General features: G+C 45.4%; 1 protein-coding gene across 1 annotated transcript in view; it reads right to left on the bottom strand.

The window, feature by feature from the left end:
• RAB2A (RAB2A, member RAS oncogene family) overlaps positions 1–9184 on the bottom strand; it is a 281508-nt gene extending 272324 nt beyond the window's left edge. The window contains exon 1 of the mRNA XM_085605560.1: positions 8577–9184. Within this exon, the coding sequence (XP_085461686.1) occupies positions 8577–8622 (46 nt within the window). The 5' untranslated portion in view covers positions 8623–9184. The remainder of the gene's footprint in view (positions 1–8576) is intronic.
• Positions 9185–18779: the final 9595 nt, after the last annotated feature.

Raw genomic sequence — 18779 nt, forward strand, 5'->3', positions numbered from 1 at the left:
AAGGGGGCAGGGTGGACAGTTCTTGACCCCCTAGCCGTGGTCAGGGGGTCCCAGAAGGACCCCCAAGGGCAAAAAATGTTTTTATTTTTTTTTCGAAAAATCGCCGAGTGCGCGCACCTTGCGCGCACCACCCAAAAGGAAAAAATTCTGCGAAGTTCGCGCAACGTGCGCGCACTCCATGATTTTTCAAAAAAAAAAAAAAAGTATTTGGCCCTTGGAAGCGAAGTGCTCCGTGCCCACCGTGTGCGCACGGCACGAACTGTGTAAAGTGGGCGCACCGTGCGCGCGCCGAGAAAAAGTTTTGTTTAAAAAAATATATTAATAAATACATAACTTAGCATTTAAAAAAACGTACAAATTCACTGAAAAAACCATAGGTTTCACACACGTTATAGTTAGGAATTAGCATTTAAAAAACCTTGCAAATTCACTTAAAAAACCATAGGTTTCACACATGTTATAGTTAGCTGGGCATTTCCCTCGTAAAAAACCAATGAAATTCTCCGTTATAGTTAGTGCAGGCAACTATAACTCACGCGACCGCAATCCGCTGCTGATGACGTCAGATATTACATCACTGATGACATATGTGTCTTTCTGAAAAAAAAAAAAAATGAAATATATGTATAGCTAAAGATGAATGGAAGAAGACATGGGTAAATAAGTGTCTAAATACAGTGATGTAATATCTGACGTCATCAGCAGCGGATTGCGGTCGCGTGAGTTATAGTTGCCTGCACTAACTATAACGGGGAATTTCATTGTTTTTTTACGAGGGAAATGCCCAGCTAACTATAACATGTGTGAAACCTATGGTTTTTTAAGTGAATATATATATATATATATATATATATATATATATATATATATATATATATATCCATATCCATATCCATATCCAAGGTGAGAGGAAGCTCCTGACTCCTATTATGCTCCAGCGCGTGGTCCATACAAAAGAGCCACTGTGTTTTTAAATCGCTGTGGGGCCTGAAATGGTCCGTGGCCGGTCTCATAGAAATCAGACCCACTAGTAGCATTTAATTTACCAGCCCTGGCCACGTGTAGTGCCACTTTACTAGAGAATTACAAGTACATTAAATATGCTAATTGGGTACAAGCCAACTATACCATGTTTAGGGGAGAGAAGACAAGCACTTTAGAACTGATTAGCAGTGGTAAATTGCGTAGAGTCCTATGGTCAACAAAAATGAGATCAGCACAAAAATGGAGGCAAAAGTTGAGGGGGGGACCTCCCTAAGGCTGACAGGTTGAACACAATGCCTGCTTATTAATTAGTGCACAACTTCACCCATTGGTGGTTTCAATGACAGTCTAATCTTTCCTTCCTCATCGATCTCACTTTCATACACATGCATAAGGTGTGCCCTGGCACCACATATGACACTAGTTTAGCCATACATGGCCAGAACATCAAGAAAGTCAATGCGACCCATTAACTTTTTCAGAACTAAGTCAATGTTTTTAGTTTTTTCTTTCTTTTTTAGGTGAAACAGGTATCTCCCCGCTTTCCATAAGCACATCTCACATAATGCCATGCACGGCCTCCAGCGTCACCATTTTACCACAGTTACTCATGAAAACAAAAGACTTTTCTAGAATGCCAAATAGAAGAGAAAAGCGACAGGCCTGTAAGAAGCGATGAAGTAGAGAATTAGGAGAGGTGTTCTGTTACTGTTGCCAATACCCACTATTAGATACCAGTACGCTATATACAGAACACAAACAAGCCACAGAGCGCGGACTATTCAGAGAGAAAAAAACTAAAACTGGTTGGGTGTGGCGCTTCTGGCAGACATGCAAACCAAAAGAATGACTGGGCAGTGCAGGAAGCACTTTCAAACAATAAGTGGGAAGAAATGTAGGGAGTGTCAGTTGATGTGCCTCTGCAGCTCTACATAAACGTGTGAATATGCCACATCACATGCTCTTCCTCAAAACGAAGTATGAAATTACTTCTCTGCATTAAAACTGTGTCAGTAGTATCAATTTTGAAAAGTAAAGACAATATTTAACTATAAAAAAAATCATGGATTAATAAACAAGAATTCATAGAACAAATATGGTAAAAATGAAGCAAAAAAACACTGCCTCGGTTTTACAGCTTGTTCTAGAAGAGCTGGGCGTGAAATATGTAAACTGCTTTCCGATGTATCATGTAGATTAGCACATACTGGAACCGTTTTAAAGCTCACATTGAGGCAACGGGTTCAGGCACCATGGAAACACAATCAATAGAAGCATAGTGTCACTGGGATAATAGCAGGATACCAATAAGAAGCAGGTGTCATGTTCGGGGTGCGACCATGGAAAGGTTGGTAGATCACTGACTGCTGATTTTTAAAGCTCCACTTTTTAAACATATACAATCTCATTGAGCATTTTCTCGGACCATCACATTACCTGGCTATTTCCCCAAGATAGTACCATCTGTTCAGCATTCCCTCTGCCTGCTGAGTCATCGGGCCTGAGGCATGATGAGCTTTGCTGTACATCGATCATCCTCGAGATATAGAACATGTAGGATCAGCACAGCAGCCCCAACTAGCAGTACCTTTGGCCAGTGCTTAGTCTATGGTCTCCTACTCACGTGTAGGAAAATTATTATATAGTTACTAAAACATATCTAGTGTCTATCTGGCTATTTTCTTAGACTTCTTCGTGCCACTGCAAATGGAACACAACTACAGGTAGCAGGCTCAAATAGCCATGCCCTAAGCAATCCCAAATACGTAGATGGGACCATATTGCAGAGACTGCTTGCCCCTTTACTGAGCCTGCTAAGTAAGGTCCACACAGTTGAATTTCAACATGATGAACAGAGGCCGTTCCATATGCTGCTATACAAGGAGATAAGACTCTTTCTACACTTTCATTGTCCAAACTCCATCTACAGTGCATAGAAATCAAGCTACATCGTAGAAAGTAGTAAAAACACCAAGGATACAATAAAAGGCAACCAGCACAAGATACACGCATCAAGCTAGAAAAGAATGGAGGAAAGTCACATTTTTATGGGCTACATATCCTTACACTTGAGCCACACTTGACTGCTCAAGATGAAGAGCTATAAATGCTCCAATGCCATAGGGTCACCTGGTTTCCGGGTTTTTAACCTACCCAAGTGTCAGATGGCTTCTCCGATCCAAACATCTTTCTAAAGCATGCACAACTTTAGCTATTACTCACTTCTGTCATTCTCCCTTTCAATCGTAGGTTGAAGTTGAGGAGAAGTCTGAAAGTAACACTTTTCAACAAATCAAGACATACAAAAAGGTTTACATGTGGTTGCTGGTTATTTAAGAGTTTTAGGTTCATATCCCCCGAAACTCGTTCCCTGTTAGTGAAGGTAATGCAATATCCAAAGGACACAATCTTAATTGACCAATGACCTTTGGGGTGCTGAAGCAGCTTCATCTTTTTAACGATTATCTTAAAAGTAGCATCAACTGGATTAAAACTAAGGTAATGTCCTCTGGGAAAGTGATAAACGTTGAGCAAAAGCTGACCCAATATACGGGAGTTTGAGTCCTCCGATTCCTACATTGGACTAATTTTTAACAAAATCTTATACTAGGACCATCAATTGAAAAATATTCTAAAAAAAGAGAAAGTGGGTCAGACAGTGTGATAAAATGTGTAGTTCCTATGGTCAGTGTTTAGGAGTCGACAATTCAATTCCAAATGCTTTAGCGGGCAGAGGTTTGGGCATTCTCACAAGATGCCGTAGTAAATTTGAGGTAAGAGAAAATGGTATGATACATGGCCATGGGACTATAATAATGAGTTAGTAGATAGGATTGTGTGTCAAGAACCATGGGTGGTTGCATGGGAACGCCCATGTACCACCCATGGAATGTCCCCTTGACGCACAGTAATGCACACTAGTGCTGAACGCTGAGGACAGCCATGCACAGTTCTGGTCTGGGATGGAGGTGCTAAGGGTATTTGGCTGCTCATTCATGTCCATTTGTAGGACACTGGTTGCCCACTTATTGTCGTGACACTGTATTGGCACTTATTCCTTCATGGGTCAAGGCTTCTACTAGCCTGTCCTGAGGAAGACCCCGTTAAGTATTGATAAATGGTAAAAATGTTGACTTATCAGTCTTAACCACATTCGCATTGGCTGCTGGACTCTGAGAAACCGTAACAATTTATTTGTATGGGCCTCTATGTTGTAATTTCTGTTCAGATTGTTAAGACAAGGCTGTAATTATACGTGCTACGTTTGTTATTTGCAAATTGTCCACTGATTTTGTATTCTCACTGCTCCGTAACTTGTAGCACCTTTTCACACATTGGAATGGTCTGTTTACTCATGATGGGATTGAGCAATTAAATGTAAGACTCTTCTGAATCATTGATTATGATATCAGGGTCATTGTATAATTCCTGCAATTGTTCTGAATACTCTGTTTCCCTCTGGACCATTTTTGTACATATTGCATTACTTTGAGGCAGCTTTCAGTGCAAAATGAGTTCTACACTGGAAAGTAAGTTAAAAAAAATAACATTTTGCACTGGTGTGCATCACTTTTGTGATGCAAACCTGGCACAAAGTATTTGTAAATCTGGGCTTAGGTACTTACGACCTACTTTGGCTTTCATGAGAGAGTAAAAGCATCATCCCTAAATGGGGAACCGAATACTTATACCAGGTTGGAACATAGAAAAAAACTGATCATACACTTTCTAACAAGAAAGGGGCTGACACTGGCCTAGCTTTGCATTTTCCTTAAATAATTAAAAGCTCTGTGTCTGGACCATGAATAACCTGCTTATAGCACTTGAAGCTTACACAGCTGGTCTAGAATTATCTTAAGGTTGTTTAAACACATTTATGTTCAAATGTATGCGTGTTTTAAACGGTTTCATTATCATGAGGGGAAAAGGTTCAGAACTGTATATTCACTAGCAGCTTAGAAAGCAAACCAGATGGGAAACCAAATCAAAGTAAATGCTAAGGGATTGCAGCAATTCACTCATCTACAAACATGCTTACATTCACTAGCAAGAAGCTCAACAGACTTGTGCGTACGGCGCCACAGCATTACAGATTTTATTGAAATGATGACCCTGCTAAACCAACATTGTTCTAAACATATACACAGAATCAGGATAAAATTATTGCCGACTGAGCAAAAGCCTTACACCTTCTCTTTTGTGCATTCAGAACGTTCAAGCTGTTGGTGGTGCAAAAACGGACTTGACAATCAGCCTTAAATTTGCCAGACAACCTGCTGTGCATTGTTTTACTTTCTCACCGTTCAATAGGTTTATAACTAGTATCTTATAGATGCTAAGGCAAGAATCAATATGCAGACATCACTAATATTTTTCATAAATAATGGAGTGCAATACCACTTGCGATTGAGCATACTGCAGAAGGATGTCCATTACATTTTGAACTATTGCTCTTGCAGCAGTTAGCATTTTTACTAGAACATAATGGGATAGTACATTACCACAATTACCTTTTGTGCAAAAAATTACAAATTAAATACAAATAACATGAAATTCACCAAAATACTACCTTTGTCTCATAAATAGGTCGAGCCTGGGCAGCCCATGCGGCTGCTATGCGAGGCATGCTGCATTTAGGTATGGACTTGAAGCTTCGCCGATTCCCTACCCATATTTTTCGGTTGTATGATTTTACAACGCATTCCGTTGCAACGCGTGCGTTTACCACGCATGCGTTACAACGAGAATGCCATTAGTACGCATAACCTTTACCTCGAAAATGCCTTTACCACGCTTGCTTTTACGTTTTTCGTTGTTAAACCATGCATGTTAATTGCATTTTCTTGCTGAAGGTTATCTCCGATCCCTTCCCCTTCTCCATATACCGCTCCGATTCCCACCCACAAACCCTTTTTTTAAATACCCCTCCCTTTAACCCTAATATTTTATCCCTTTTTTACACAACCCCCCTCATCCCTTTTTTTTAATAAATAATACAAATATCCCCCTTACCTCTCCAAGTTCTTCCGATGTCAGGTCACACGTCGTAAAGAGGAACCGGAAGTGTCTTTCCGGTTCCTCTAACGACGCGGATTGCCTCCTCATCGCGGCTTCAACTGGTGAGTTTTTTTTGGCGGGGGGGTTTACCCCCCCAACCCCCTTTTTTCTCCAGTTTATTTTTTTGTTGGGGGGGGGGGGGGGGGAGAACCCCACCAAGCCCCCTTACCTTTACCACACATGCCTTTACTACGTATCTCTTAGTAAAGGTATGCGTGGTAAAGGCTATCGTGGTAACCACGCATGCGTTGTAATGCATGCGTGGTTACTGTTCTGCGTGGAAACGGCCACGTTGTAGTGGCCATTTCCCATATTTTTCATTGGCTTGTGCCATTCTCTTTTGGAGACTTGGGCTTTAGATTGGTCAATTGGCTTAGTAGTCTCTCCTTAGTACTGCCTGGTCTCATTTTAAAAACTCCCATGAGGACATCCCGTTACATGTGTTGTTACTATGTAGGCTTTAATTACAGCCTCCGTGCACTATTTGCTCAAATGGTTGTCTCCGGTCTGCGGTTGGAGGAGGGAGACGCTCTCTCCCATTGCTTTATTTTTTTTTCCATAGCACGGCACGCTCTTACAGTGGCAGCAGTGCCTTTGGTTTATTTGCGGCACCGAAAACATCCGCATTTTTTTATAATTTTTTTTTTTTTAACAGCCCCATGCCGCACTTTCACTTTGATGGCAGCCGCAACCGTTCCTCAGACGAGCCGCGTCTAAAGGTAGGGATGCGGCCTCCATTAAAGTGAAACCATGACACGACAAGTTGACAAACAAATGCTTCTTTTTGTAAAAGCGCCCCATACCATGGTTTCACTTTAATAACTTATTCAAACCTCGCAGGTAAGTTTACACAGGTGGCATCCATGTCCTGCATGGATGAGCAAACAACCTGCTTTAGGGAGACTGGCATGCAATGTAAAACAACTGGAGATGCCAGTAGGCCTCTAACTACAGCAGGCAACAAGTAAAAAGTCCTGCTGTGTAACTATAATTACTTTGCTGCCATCACTGTAGTTCTACACTGCCCGGTGAGATGATAGTAGTCAATATCCCTAAAAGGAAAGTGCACATGGAGTACTCTACTGACCTCAGAGCCCTGCTCTGAGACGCATTCCATTTCACGGGTGGCCTCACCACACACGTGCAATAGTCGTGTTCATTAAGGTGGGGATAAACATGCTACAGCTTACTATGGGAAACTCAAGACAGGGTGCACGCTCTTCAGGTCAACAAAAATTCAGCTCTCTCTTCAGAGCAATGCAATGGACCTTTCAATGTCCCAACAGAAAGAGAGTAAGATGCTGGTTATTATCTAGGCAGGACACAGTGTAAATCGATATAACTAAAGTGAAATTGTATTTCTTTCCCCGTATTTAGCTCTTTTCTACTTCATGCTTTTCTTGTTGCTTATCCCCTCATTCTATCTTTAACGTTCATTTATTGATTTTGAATTAAGCATAATTTTACTTGCATAATTTTCAGTTTGTTAAGACAATTTATTATATATATTGGTTTCCTATGCAGTACCATGTATTATATTACAATCCTTACCTATTCACTTTATTTTAGTTTCACTGGCATTAATTCTTTATTATATGTTTGGTTTTCCATTAAAGAGTTAAACTTAAAGTGATATTGCAGAAACCATTATCTAGGACAGATTCTTTAACAGGAATTACACGAAGGAAGGTACTGCGACCGGTAATTGCCACGATCTTCATCTAGACTATAATAAACGCCCCCGCCACAAATTAAAAACACAACCACCTGCACGGTGCCAACAATTTTAATGGGCTTTGACTTACAACCAATAACTAAAAGATTCTATCGTTTGTAACTAGTTAATGGCCTCCAATCTGAGTGAAATGCTTGTTGAACGTAGTATTCTCATGTTCATTCATACCTGCCCTGCAAAGTCAGGATTAGAATGCTCCCCCACCCCCTCCCAAGGCGATCGGTGCTTTATGACTCAGACGCACTACCTGCGATATTAGACAGTTGAATGTTCATGTGACCTGCGGTAGGCAGCACTGCTACTTAGCCACTCTGGTGAGAGTATCCTGGGCACCTCGCTCTTTAACATTGCATGCATTTTCCACCTGTGTCCCAGTACGAACCAACGCACTCAAACTCGATTCCTCAAGGGAGTCAAAGTTATAATCTATAAATGATTTCTGTGCATGCAGAGAAATAAGGACCCTGGGATATCTGTGCAGTGCTATATGCACTCAAGGGTGCCCTTGCTGCGCTCATCACTCACATCCTCCATGCCTTGCAAGCACCTGCTCTAGTATAACGTGTAGACGAGTAAACTGCCCGCCCCGGAACTGTAATATACTCTCTTGTTGGGGGACCAGGCTTGGAAAAGGATACGCTACACAGAAGAGGCGATCCCTTCTGCGCTATCAGGAAGGCCTGGGTGTGGGAGGCGGCGCGGGGGCGCTCTGACCCACGTCATCAGCTCCAACAGTACGGAAATGCTTGCACTGTCCATACGGCCACCCCACCTCACCCAAGGGCTGGGCGTCGCTCACCTGTGTCCCCGATGATAATATACTTGAAGAGGTACGCGTAAGCCATGGTACCGCCGCCCACTGGCTGCTGTTGCTGGGGCTGCGGAACGCTTTCCTTGTGTCTCCCTCAGGGCGGGGGTCGCGATCCTTATTTCGGTCTCTACGCAGATACGGGTGAGGGTCCAGGCCAGTCCCGAGCAGTGGGGAAAAAAGAACAATGACAGCCGGGCCCGCAGCAGCTCCTAGGCACGTCACGCAGCCTCGCTCTGATACTCTCCCTTTCCCGGAAGTGCTGACAGCTCAGCGCTAGGCAGTGCGCGTGCGCCCGCGGACCGTCGATGTGGCTGCTTCTACTTCTGGGCCCTCCCTACACCCCGGAACATTGTAAACTGAACCTGGACTGCGGGCGCTTGCTGCGCGTGCGCGGCAGTGGACTAGGGCTGGTCCTTAGAAGCGGACATGCTGATTTCAGGCAACACCGTTTATGCTCTATAGTAGGGCATGTGATTACAGAAGGTATGATTGCCGGACTATAATAAAAACACCTTTCTAAACAGTGGCGTGATATTGACCACGTGAGGGTCGATACACCCCGGAACATTGTAAACTGAACCTGGACTGTGGGCGTTAGCTGCGCGTGCGCGGCAGTGGACTAGGTCTAGTCCTTAGAAGCGGACATGATGAAGTCAGGCAAGGCCGTTTATGCTCGATAGTAGGGCATGTGACTGCAGGAGGTGTGATTGCCTGACTATAATAAAAACACCTTTCTAAACAGTGGCGTGATATTGACCACGTGAGTGTCGACGATCCGTCCTTAATGATGGTTGGCCGATGAAGAGGAGAGGAAGAAATCTGAACTTTAACCTCGGTAAAGACCAGTGGTCGAAGTGGGGGGTGGGAATCTGAGGGGCTTGCCCATACTTTTTTAATTTTTGAAAAAAAGTTCCCTACTCTTTGTTAAAAGACAACCGTCCCGGTGGTCATTTTCGTTAGTTGAAATGCTTCAGCTGAAGTGCAAATCTCCCGTGCTGTGAAACCAGCTTAAAGGTCAAACAGCTAAACCAGCTTTCCTGCCAGGGTGCCTGCTATGGTGACCAACTGGCATGATTGCAAATTCAGGACAGCAAGTGTGAAAATTCAGGACATAGTGTCAAAATTCAGGGCAAAAATTCAGGACAGAAGGTCAAAATTCAGGACAAAACTTTGGGACAAAAGGTAAGTTTTACAAACCTATCAGAGGAGGTCATGCAATAGTATATAAGTAAGTAAATAGACAACCACTTAAGTACAAGTCAAAATAAGTTTATATTAGGTTGAGACAATTGTGCATTTCACGGTTTTTCGGTACTCACGCAGCTTTGAGCAACTGTGCAGGTCTTTTTGTGGTATTTCATATCATAATAATCTATATGGTTACTCCATTGGGTTGTCCAGTCTGATATTTTGTTTACAATTCATGGTCTTTCACCATTCATTTTGTCCTTCGCTCTGTGTGCCCATCCATAACCAAACCTATTCAGCCATTAGCAAACCTATCCATCATATATCCTTCCATCTATCTTCTCACTCATCCATCCATCCACCCTGTTACCCAATCCATCCTTTCACTGATCCATCCAACCATTTACCCTTTCACCCATCCAGCCATCGTTTCACTTACTCATCCATCCATCCATCCATCCATCCATCCATCCATCCATCCATCCCCCCAGTCACTCATCTGTCAATCCGTCCATCTATTCACCATTTCACTCATCCATCTTTTCTTCCAGCTCTTCACCCTCCCTTTCACTCATCTATGCATTCTTTCACTCATCCATCCTTACATCCTTCTTTTCACTCATCCATATACCCACTCGCCCATCCATCCTGTCAATCATCCGTCCATACTTTCAGTAATCCATCCTCTCTTTCTTTCCCCATCCCCATTCACTTAGCCTTCCCTTCACCCATCCATCCACTCATGACTTGGAAAATAGGGGGCGCCGGAACAACATACGCATCCGGGGGGTGCCACCTGGGGCAGAAGGGGCAGATATCATGTCCTTCGTGGCGGACCTACTCCATGACATCCGAGGGGATGATGATACTTCGCCACCCACCCTGGACCGCGCACATAGGGTCTCGGGACCGATGGGGAGGCCGGGACTTATCCCTGACATCTTGACACGGGTCCATTTCTTTGTTGAGAAAGAAGCCATCCTAAAGGCGGCCAGAGGCAAATCCGAAATCCTCTGCGGGGGTAAGCCCATTCAACTGTTTCAGGACTTGGCCCCCACAACTCTCTGGCGCCGGAGGGACTTCCGACCCATCACGGACAAACTGAGAGAGCTCAACATCCGCTATCAATGGGCCCATCCCTTCGCCCTCATGTTTCAGTGGGAGTCCAAGCGGCGGGTGTTGCGATCATACAGAGAGGCGGCTCAGCTACTACAGATCCCTGATACTCCACCGGCCAGCCCTTCGCGGCGCCCTGCCAACCTCAGAGTCCTGTTGAAACCACAGTGGTCCACAGTGCGACGCCCTCGACACCCATCGTCACCGGAGGGCAGCAGATCCTCCCGAGACAAGCAAGACATTATAGAACACATAAAATCCCTGGAGGGTGTCTCCTCACCGGCCGGCTCACAGGCATCTGCCCTTAAATAAACTCTCCCATTGCGGACCATTCAACCCGATTATGGCCTTTCAACTGAGACGACTGGTGGCGCGGTCGACCCTGGGCTGCGTTGATCTCCCACGACTTGACGTCCTTGACGCCTCCCTTGGAGGCGCACCTTTGCCTATTCTTCGGCACGCTGCCTGTCCGGCTGGGGCGGTGGCCCGGGAAAGACCCTCGACGCCATAGCCTAGTGGTTCAGCGATGGCACACCCCCCCTCCTATTTCTGGGAGAGTGACATCTCCGGGACAGCCTGTGTCTTGGTGCCTGGCTACTCCCTAGACAGGAATAGGCCCTGCTGGCCCTTTTGGCCGATTGAATGTTTTCATGGTTTTACTTGTTCCTACCCGTTCCCCTCTTTGCCCCCTCTTTTACTCTCCTCTTGGCGGGGGGGACCTGCGCATGGGTGGGATGGCCACACGGGGGGCACTCCACTAGGGATCCTACGACAATGAATACCACATCTTCCTGGAAGATTCTCTCCCTCAATGTGAAAGGGCTCAATTCTCCCAACAAAAGACGCCAAATATGGCTCTACCTGCTCCTACAGAATCCCGATATAATCCTCGTCCAGGAGACCCACCTCCTTAAGTCTGATGTGGGTCGGATGGCGCACCCACGCTTCCCCCTTCAGTTCTGGTCCTCGGCTCCCTCTAAGACAGCGGGAGTGGCGATTCTGTGCAGGGCAGGGATACCCCGGGGGGACGCCAAAGTTCTTAGGGATGCTGAGGGTCGGTTTCTATGGGTGGAGGTCCGGCGAGGAAACCGCGCTCTTACTCTGTGTAATCTATATGCCCCCAATCAGGGTCAGGATGCCTTCTTGCGTAGGATAATCAGGGAACACCTTGAGCCAGTGAACACCGACCTCATAGTCGGAGGGGACTTCAATTGGGTGTGGGACGCGGGGCTCGATCGCTGTGGGGGCGCTTTTCACGGGGTGGGAGCCATGTCTGTGGCGGTGAAACACTCCCTAACCGCCTTAAACTTAGTGGATGTCTGGCGGTATCACTCCCCGGGGCTGCGGGACTACACCTTTTACGTCCACTCCTTTTTTGTGATTCGTTTCCCTTCCACCCCTAGCACTGCCCTAAATTGTATGTAACCAGTCCTGATGATGCCCTAGATTTCCACAGGCCGAAACGCCGACTTCAACAGCGTAAATCCAGGCGCCCCCTCATTACGGACATCCTACTCATTGTTTATTATAATTTACCTACCATTGACTGTTGGTTGTCCTGATTCTGTAAAAATGATTGTACTACTTCATTCTTTGTTGCGCCTTTCACTACCGCTGTATATACCACTTCACGTGTCACTTGCGGCGTCACAAACCTCACAAGCACTTGTGCACAGTATCCTGTCGGTTACATTCCCAGTAATGTAACGCAGTGCTTGTTCTCTTTTGATTGTACATATGATGTTGAATATGTGCAACATGTTTTAAAATACAAGAAATCCCACATATACTTGTCTCCCTGTGTTTTGCCCTACGCTGATTGATTCTTTAGCAACTCGATTTTGCCTTTCACATTTGTTCCCCAAATGAAATCCACTCTGAGACATTGTTGTTTGGTATAATGTACTGTCCCAGTCTCGCTGTGGTTTACGGGCTACCTCCTGTGGTCTGATATAAAGAACATCTGAACCAGACATTGAAGCAATAATATATTGCTATGTGGATAAGACTAGAGATTCATGGGTGGATCTTCTACGGCTTTCGGAAGTGGCTATAATAGTGCCAATCATGGTTCAGCCAAGATGGTACCATACTACAGTAACTATGGGTTTTATCCATGGTTCATACCTCTGTCGCATTCTAATGTGACTCACAAACTACCAGATGTTTAAGATCAAGTGAGCAACATACAACATACTTTGAAACTAAAGCAAAGCTATTTACAGGAGGCAAAGACACAATATAGAAACATGCCGACAAACATCGAAGACCCAGTCTGATTTACCAGACGGGAGATGTGGTGTAGTTATCTACTAAAAATGTTAGTTTCAGGAGACCTAGTGTGTTTCATCTGAGATTGACTGGGCCCTACAAAATTTTGAAATGCATTAATCCTGTCACAGTGAAATTGGCATTACTCCAAACATGGGAATACATCCCGTTTTCCAGACGTCTCTGTTGAAACCTTCATATAGATTGGTGAAAAAGCCCACCTTCCCCATTTGGATTGACAATGAAGCTGAATATGAACTCAAAGCTATTTTAGTATTAAATCTGTTTTATTGACAGAATACAGAGTAGAGAACCCGGCGGGACAACAAGTTAAAAGTTAGCTGTGCAAGCAAACCAATGATAATAATCGGGCTTTCAAATATTAAACACAGCAAGCCGCCTACAACCCAACAGTGCCGGCCGCGTCTTAAGAAAGATGGTAACTAATAGACAGTGCTGTGGACGAACGCCCAAGTGAATTGAAAAGCAAGAGGTCGCAGGGGTCCCTTGGCCGCCCATGGAGGCGGTAGTCTCAGTGTAGTATTCCAAATTATAACACTGAATGAAACCAACATGAAGTGATACAGCAAAGCAAGACCCTCACCCTCCCCCGCCCCTTCTCCTCAGTGAGTCACTCCAAAAAAAAAAAAAAAAGACAAAAATGGTGGATAGCAGTACAGGTACCCTGTATTCTACAGCAAAGCCACCACGTCGGGAAGTGGAAGGGGACAGATAACATACACACTTATGGGATAGTAGAGGTGTTTTCAGGGACCAGTTTGAGAATGCGGAGGTATTGTGGGCAAGTCAGTTCCCGATATTCTATGGAGAGAATAGCCAAGAAAGGAGCCCAGGTTTTGGCATAATCTGCATTCTTCCCCGCTGCGGCCATGAAGAGTTTCTCCATCGCTAAAAGGTTCCATAGCTGATGTATCCAGTATATGTGCTCTGGAATTCTGTCTGATTTCCACCTTGCCAATATAACTCTGAGTGCAGCATTCAATGCAAGCACCATTTGCCTCCCCTAAGCGAGCGCAGAGGAAAGGTTATCGCATTAGGAAGGCCTAAAAGAGTATACGCAGGGAGCCGGGGTATGAAGGTGTTAAAGGCCATGTCAATGTCGTCTAGTATCTGTTCCCAGTAACAAGATAGTTTGGGGCAGTGCCAGAGTAGGTGGAGAAGAGTCCCTGGACTACCACATCCCCTCCAACAGAGGCCGTCACACTAAGGTTGCCATTTGGAGACCCTATCGGCAGTATACTACCAATATGTTGCGATCTTAAAGGCAGTTTCCGTGTGGCTTGATGAATACCTAGTGTGGTGCGCCGGGTAAAAAACATCCTCCCACTCCTTGTCAGATAGCATGCGGCCTAGTTCTGTCTCCCAGCACTTTTGTCCAGCAGTGCGCACCCTAGGAAGAGCCATGGTCAAGAAGGAGTAAATTTCCAAAATAAGGCGTTTGTCGTTTTTTTTGCTAATGATCCATTTCTCAAACCGCAACATCGGGCGGAATGCAAGGGATCGCGTTTCGGACCCAGATATCCAATGTATCATCTGGGAGTGCAAATAAAAATCGGTTGCAGACAGATTATAGACCGATTCGAGTTCCTTAAAAGGGATGAGGCCCCGAAGATAAAATAGATGCCCTAAACGTTTACAACCTCCTTTGAACCAGCGTGCGGCCGCCCCATTATTCATACCCAGCTGAAAGCCGGGGTTCATGAAAAGCGGGGTCAAGGGAGAGGGGAATGTGGTCAGATTGGCTCTCCGGGAGACCCTATCCCATGCAGCATCGTGGGACGCGTGAAGGGAGAGGAATATAGGCCCCAGGCCCGAGCCGGTCTCGGCATCCAGGCATCTCGCCAAATGTGATGGCCCGCCACAGTCTGGTCCATGAATACCCAGTATTTCTCAGTCATTGGGCAATTCCACTCCACCAAATTACGCAAGTGGGAAGCGTGGAAGTATTGAGTGACATCAGGGAAAGCTAGACCCCCAAATTTCTTAGGTCGTTGGAGCTGTGTTTTCCATAACCACGGCGCAGCCTTGCCCTGGACGAACCCTTTAATCGCTGATTGTATCTGCCGAAGGGTTTGTGGTGAGGGTTCTAGTGGTAGGGATTGAAATAAATATAATGCACACCGCAGTACGTTCATTTTAACTGCGGACAATCTCCCAAACCAAGTCAGAGGAAGGTGACGCCATCGGTGCATGTCTGAGCGGATCCGTTTTAGCAAGGTCGAGTAATTTGTCTCTGCAGTTTGCACTAGACTTTTGTGGAGGACCAGCCCAAGGTATGTATTCCACCCGACACCCAGTCAAAGGCAAACCGATTTCGGAGAGTCTCCACCGTCAGATGAGTAGTAGTGAGATTGAGTACCTGTGACTTCTGCATGTTAATTTTGAAGCCTGAAAACTGGCTAAACACCTGGAGGTCGTCCACAATAGCCAGCAGAGAGGACAGAGGTTGTGCCACCGAAAAAATAAGGTCGTCCGCATACAAACTAATAAGGTGTTGATCTAAGCCAAATGGGTTACCACGTGCGAGGGGGTTGTCTCGGAGTCGCTGGGCCAATGGTTCCATATATAGGGCGAAAAGCAGGGGAGAGAGGGAGCAGCCCTGCCGTGTTCCTCGCCCTACTGCAAAGTGATCAGAGAGGACGCCATTGACCTGGACGGCCGCCTGAGGTGCGCTGTAAATGCTCGCAATCCAGCATCGGAATCGCGGCCCCAGACCAAAGCACTCCAGAGTCGCAAAGAGGTACGGCCAATGTACACAATAAAATGCCTTCTCCGCGTCGATCGCTAGGAGAAGGGTTTCCTCCTTTGACAGGTGCACCTTGTCAATGAGGTGACAAATGTGTTTGGTATTTGTGGAAATATGGATTTTTCTGGTCAGTTATGTCCCCTATCTTGGACCCCAACGGTTCTATGTGCATGTCACAAGTACATGTATGTTCTCTCCAGTTCCAGTTTCCAAAACGCAAACATATGTGCGTCCACCGTCAACATGTTCTCTGTCAGATCCGCCATCAATGGGCTGGATATTCGATTCTTAAGTATGAAAGGCCACCGACTTTATATGGCTAAGTTACTCTATTTTTACAGTTCAGGCAAGTAGGCCCGATTCTGTCCTCAAAGCCTTCCCTGCTCTCTGTCTCTGACAGCTTCAGCTTGAGCTCGCATCTGTATCCATGAACTTTGTCCTACTCCCTGTGCAGCTAACGGTGCCTGCCTCGGCCAGTTTTGCCTGCCTGCCAAGAAGCTGTATTTCACCTTCGAATTATCTACTTTGCTCTTCAGCCGATGCATTCCTGTCCAGTGATTTAGGTAAACATTTCCTTTAGCTCATAAGCAAAGGACTCGGCCTTTCCGTCCTCCTGCAAGTAATTCATAGCCCTGTTGCCATGGAAAGTTTTCTGCCCCTCGCATCTCATATAGACACTTAGACGCTTGTACACGCACACAGTCAGTATAGAATAGATTCTGTCCGAGAGTCTCTTCTTGTGGATAACATAGTTCTCTAAACATAGGATGTTAGATATGATTTGGGATTAGGTTGACTTGACCCCCCAGACTTCTCGTCTCCACATGTAGAGCTAAATGTCAAGTCCCCTTCACCCCCTAGTTGCACGTCAATCACACGTCATGCTGCTGCGCGCACATCTATGTTAAGTATTATCTTATAGATCCACCTATGTATTACATCATAGCCAATCATGTTCCTTTCTACTCATTATTACACCCATTTTCGGCTACGCACACCAAACGTCAATGTCCTTATCAATTGTTACGCCTACTGTATTCACTTCATTGTGATGTATGTATTATAAAAGTTACTGCTTGTCAATAAAGTATTGTACTTCACTTCCTGAACCCTCGTGGTGACGGAACCTGAAGGCCGCCACTCGAGTCGGCCATTTTGGAATAAAGCCCATTCAGAAAATCTCTTATACCACGGATTCTGCCTCTTGTTATTCTGAGCTATTTTACTTTATTTTAGATTCCGTATGAAATTCAGTCAAGGTAAAAAAGAATATTTACCACATAATGGCGCCCGAACAGGGACACTTTCTCATCTCACGCGCCGGCGGTGCGTTGCAGGCCCGGTCTCCTGCCACAGCTGGACGGACCATAAACGCGTACCAGCAGGATTTCCTGTAAGCTCCCTCCGGTCAAGCGGGGGCGACTGAGGCTGCGATCAACCCAGACGAGGCGGTGAGAAGTGCGAAGTATCCCGACCAGAGCCTAGCTGAGAGAGCAAGATCCGAGGTATACAGAGGCCCACCAGGTTTTCGAAATCCCGATGTCCAGAAGGTCCGCTGTCCGCAGTCATCGAGTCCCGTTCATTCTCTGAGGCCTTCCGTTTCAAGGAGCTACTCGGTGAGTACCATCGCCGGGGAGGCGTGTTGACAGCACATAGGTTGTGCCGGTCAAGACGGATTTGGGTACACAAATCCGGTCTGCACTGTTTAGCAGTGTATATGTACTGTTTAGCAGTATATCAAGTATTCCGAAGTATTCAGTTATTGTCAAGAATTCAGCTTGGTGATTAGTTATGCAGACTGTCATCATCGTCGGTCATTTTTAAAATGTTTAATGTTTAATGTTTAAAGTGTTCAAATGTCTTGCATATTGTGGTATGAATGATTGTTCATTGTTCACCGTTCATTATTGTGTTTTTCGTATTAAGTAAATTCAAGAGTAAGTATCAAATCAGTTGTCAAGATGCCGCTCTTCTCGAAGTTAAGACAGATTACTACCAGAAAAGGGGTGCTTGAAGAAGCAGTTCCTATTCCTCCTAGGGACACTCCAGGGCATTTTATGTATCACAAGCATGGCTTAGATGCCATATTATTTCTTGATTTATGGGTAGACTATACCAAGGGATTACCAGAAAGTCAGAGATGGCCCACAGCAGGGACCTGGGATGCAGAGTGCATCATGAAAGTCGAGGAAGAGTTATGGAAAAGGAAAGTCAGACAGTCACAGAAAGACGCCGTTGAATTATGGCGTAAAGAATCTCATAGACGTACAGAAAAAGCACGTAGACAAAAGGAGAAGAGTAAAGAGAGTTCAAAGGAAGTTCAAGAAAATATATTAATTGAGGAAGGTATCCGAGTGAAATCAGAACAAGTAGATAGACAAAGAAACGCTCTTATGAGTGGTATGTACCCCCTCCTAGCCGAAGGACTACCTAAGGCTGTTCCAGAGATGCCAAAAGACTTGCCACCCCCATTATTTCCAATTAGGGTACATCCAAAAGGGCATCCCAGAACCGCAGAAGATGTTTTTCTTTCCTCATATCTAGACGACGCAGCTCCCGAGTATGCTAACCCCACACCACATAGACCGTCTGGCGGAGGGGTTCAACGTCAGGATCAGGTATCTGTCCCCGTGCAACAACAAGTCCCGACACGAGCTCCGGCAAGCACATCTGTTTCCGCATCTGTCCCCGCAATCGATTCTACAGTGGTATCGACACCTATAGTTGCTGTATCACGTTCGACGAATCCATTCACACCCGACGCCCCTGAAGGGGCCACGGGAGGTGCAAGCAATACTTTTACGCCACCTAGAATAAATAAACTTGTTTTTCAAGAATCAGCGCATTCA

This window comes from Triturus cristatus, chromosome 5_1 (genome assembly GCF_964204655.1).
Source record: "Triturus cristatus chromosome 5_1, aTriCri1.1, whole genome shotgun sequence".
NCBI lineage: Eukaryota > Metazoa > Chordata > Amphibia > Caudata > Salamandridae > Triturus > Triturus cristatus.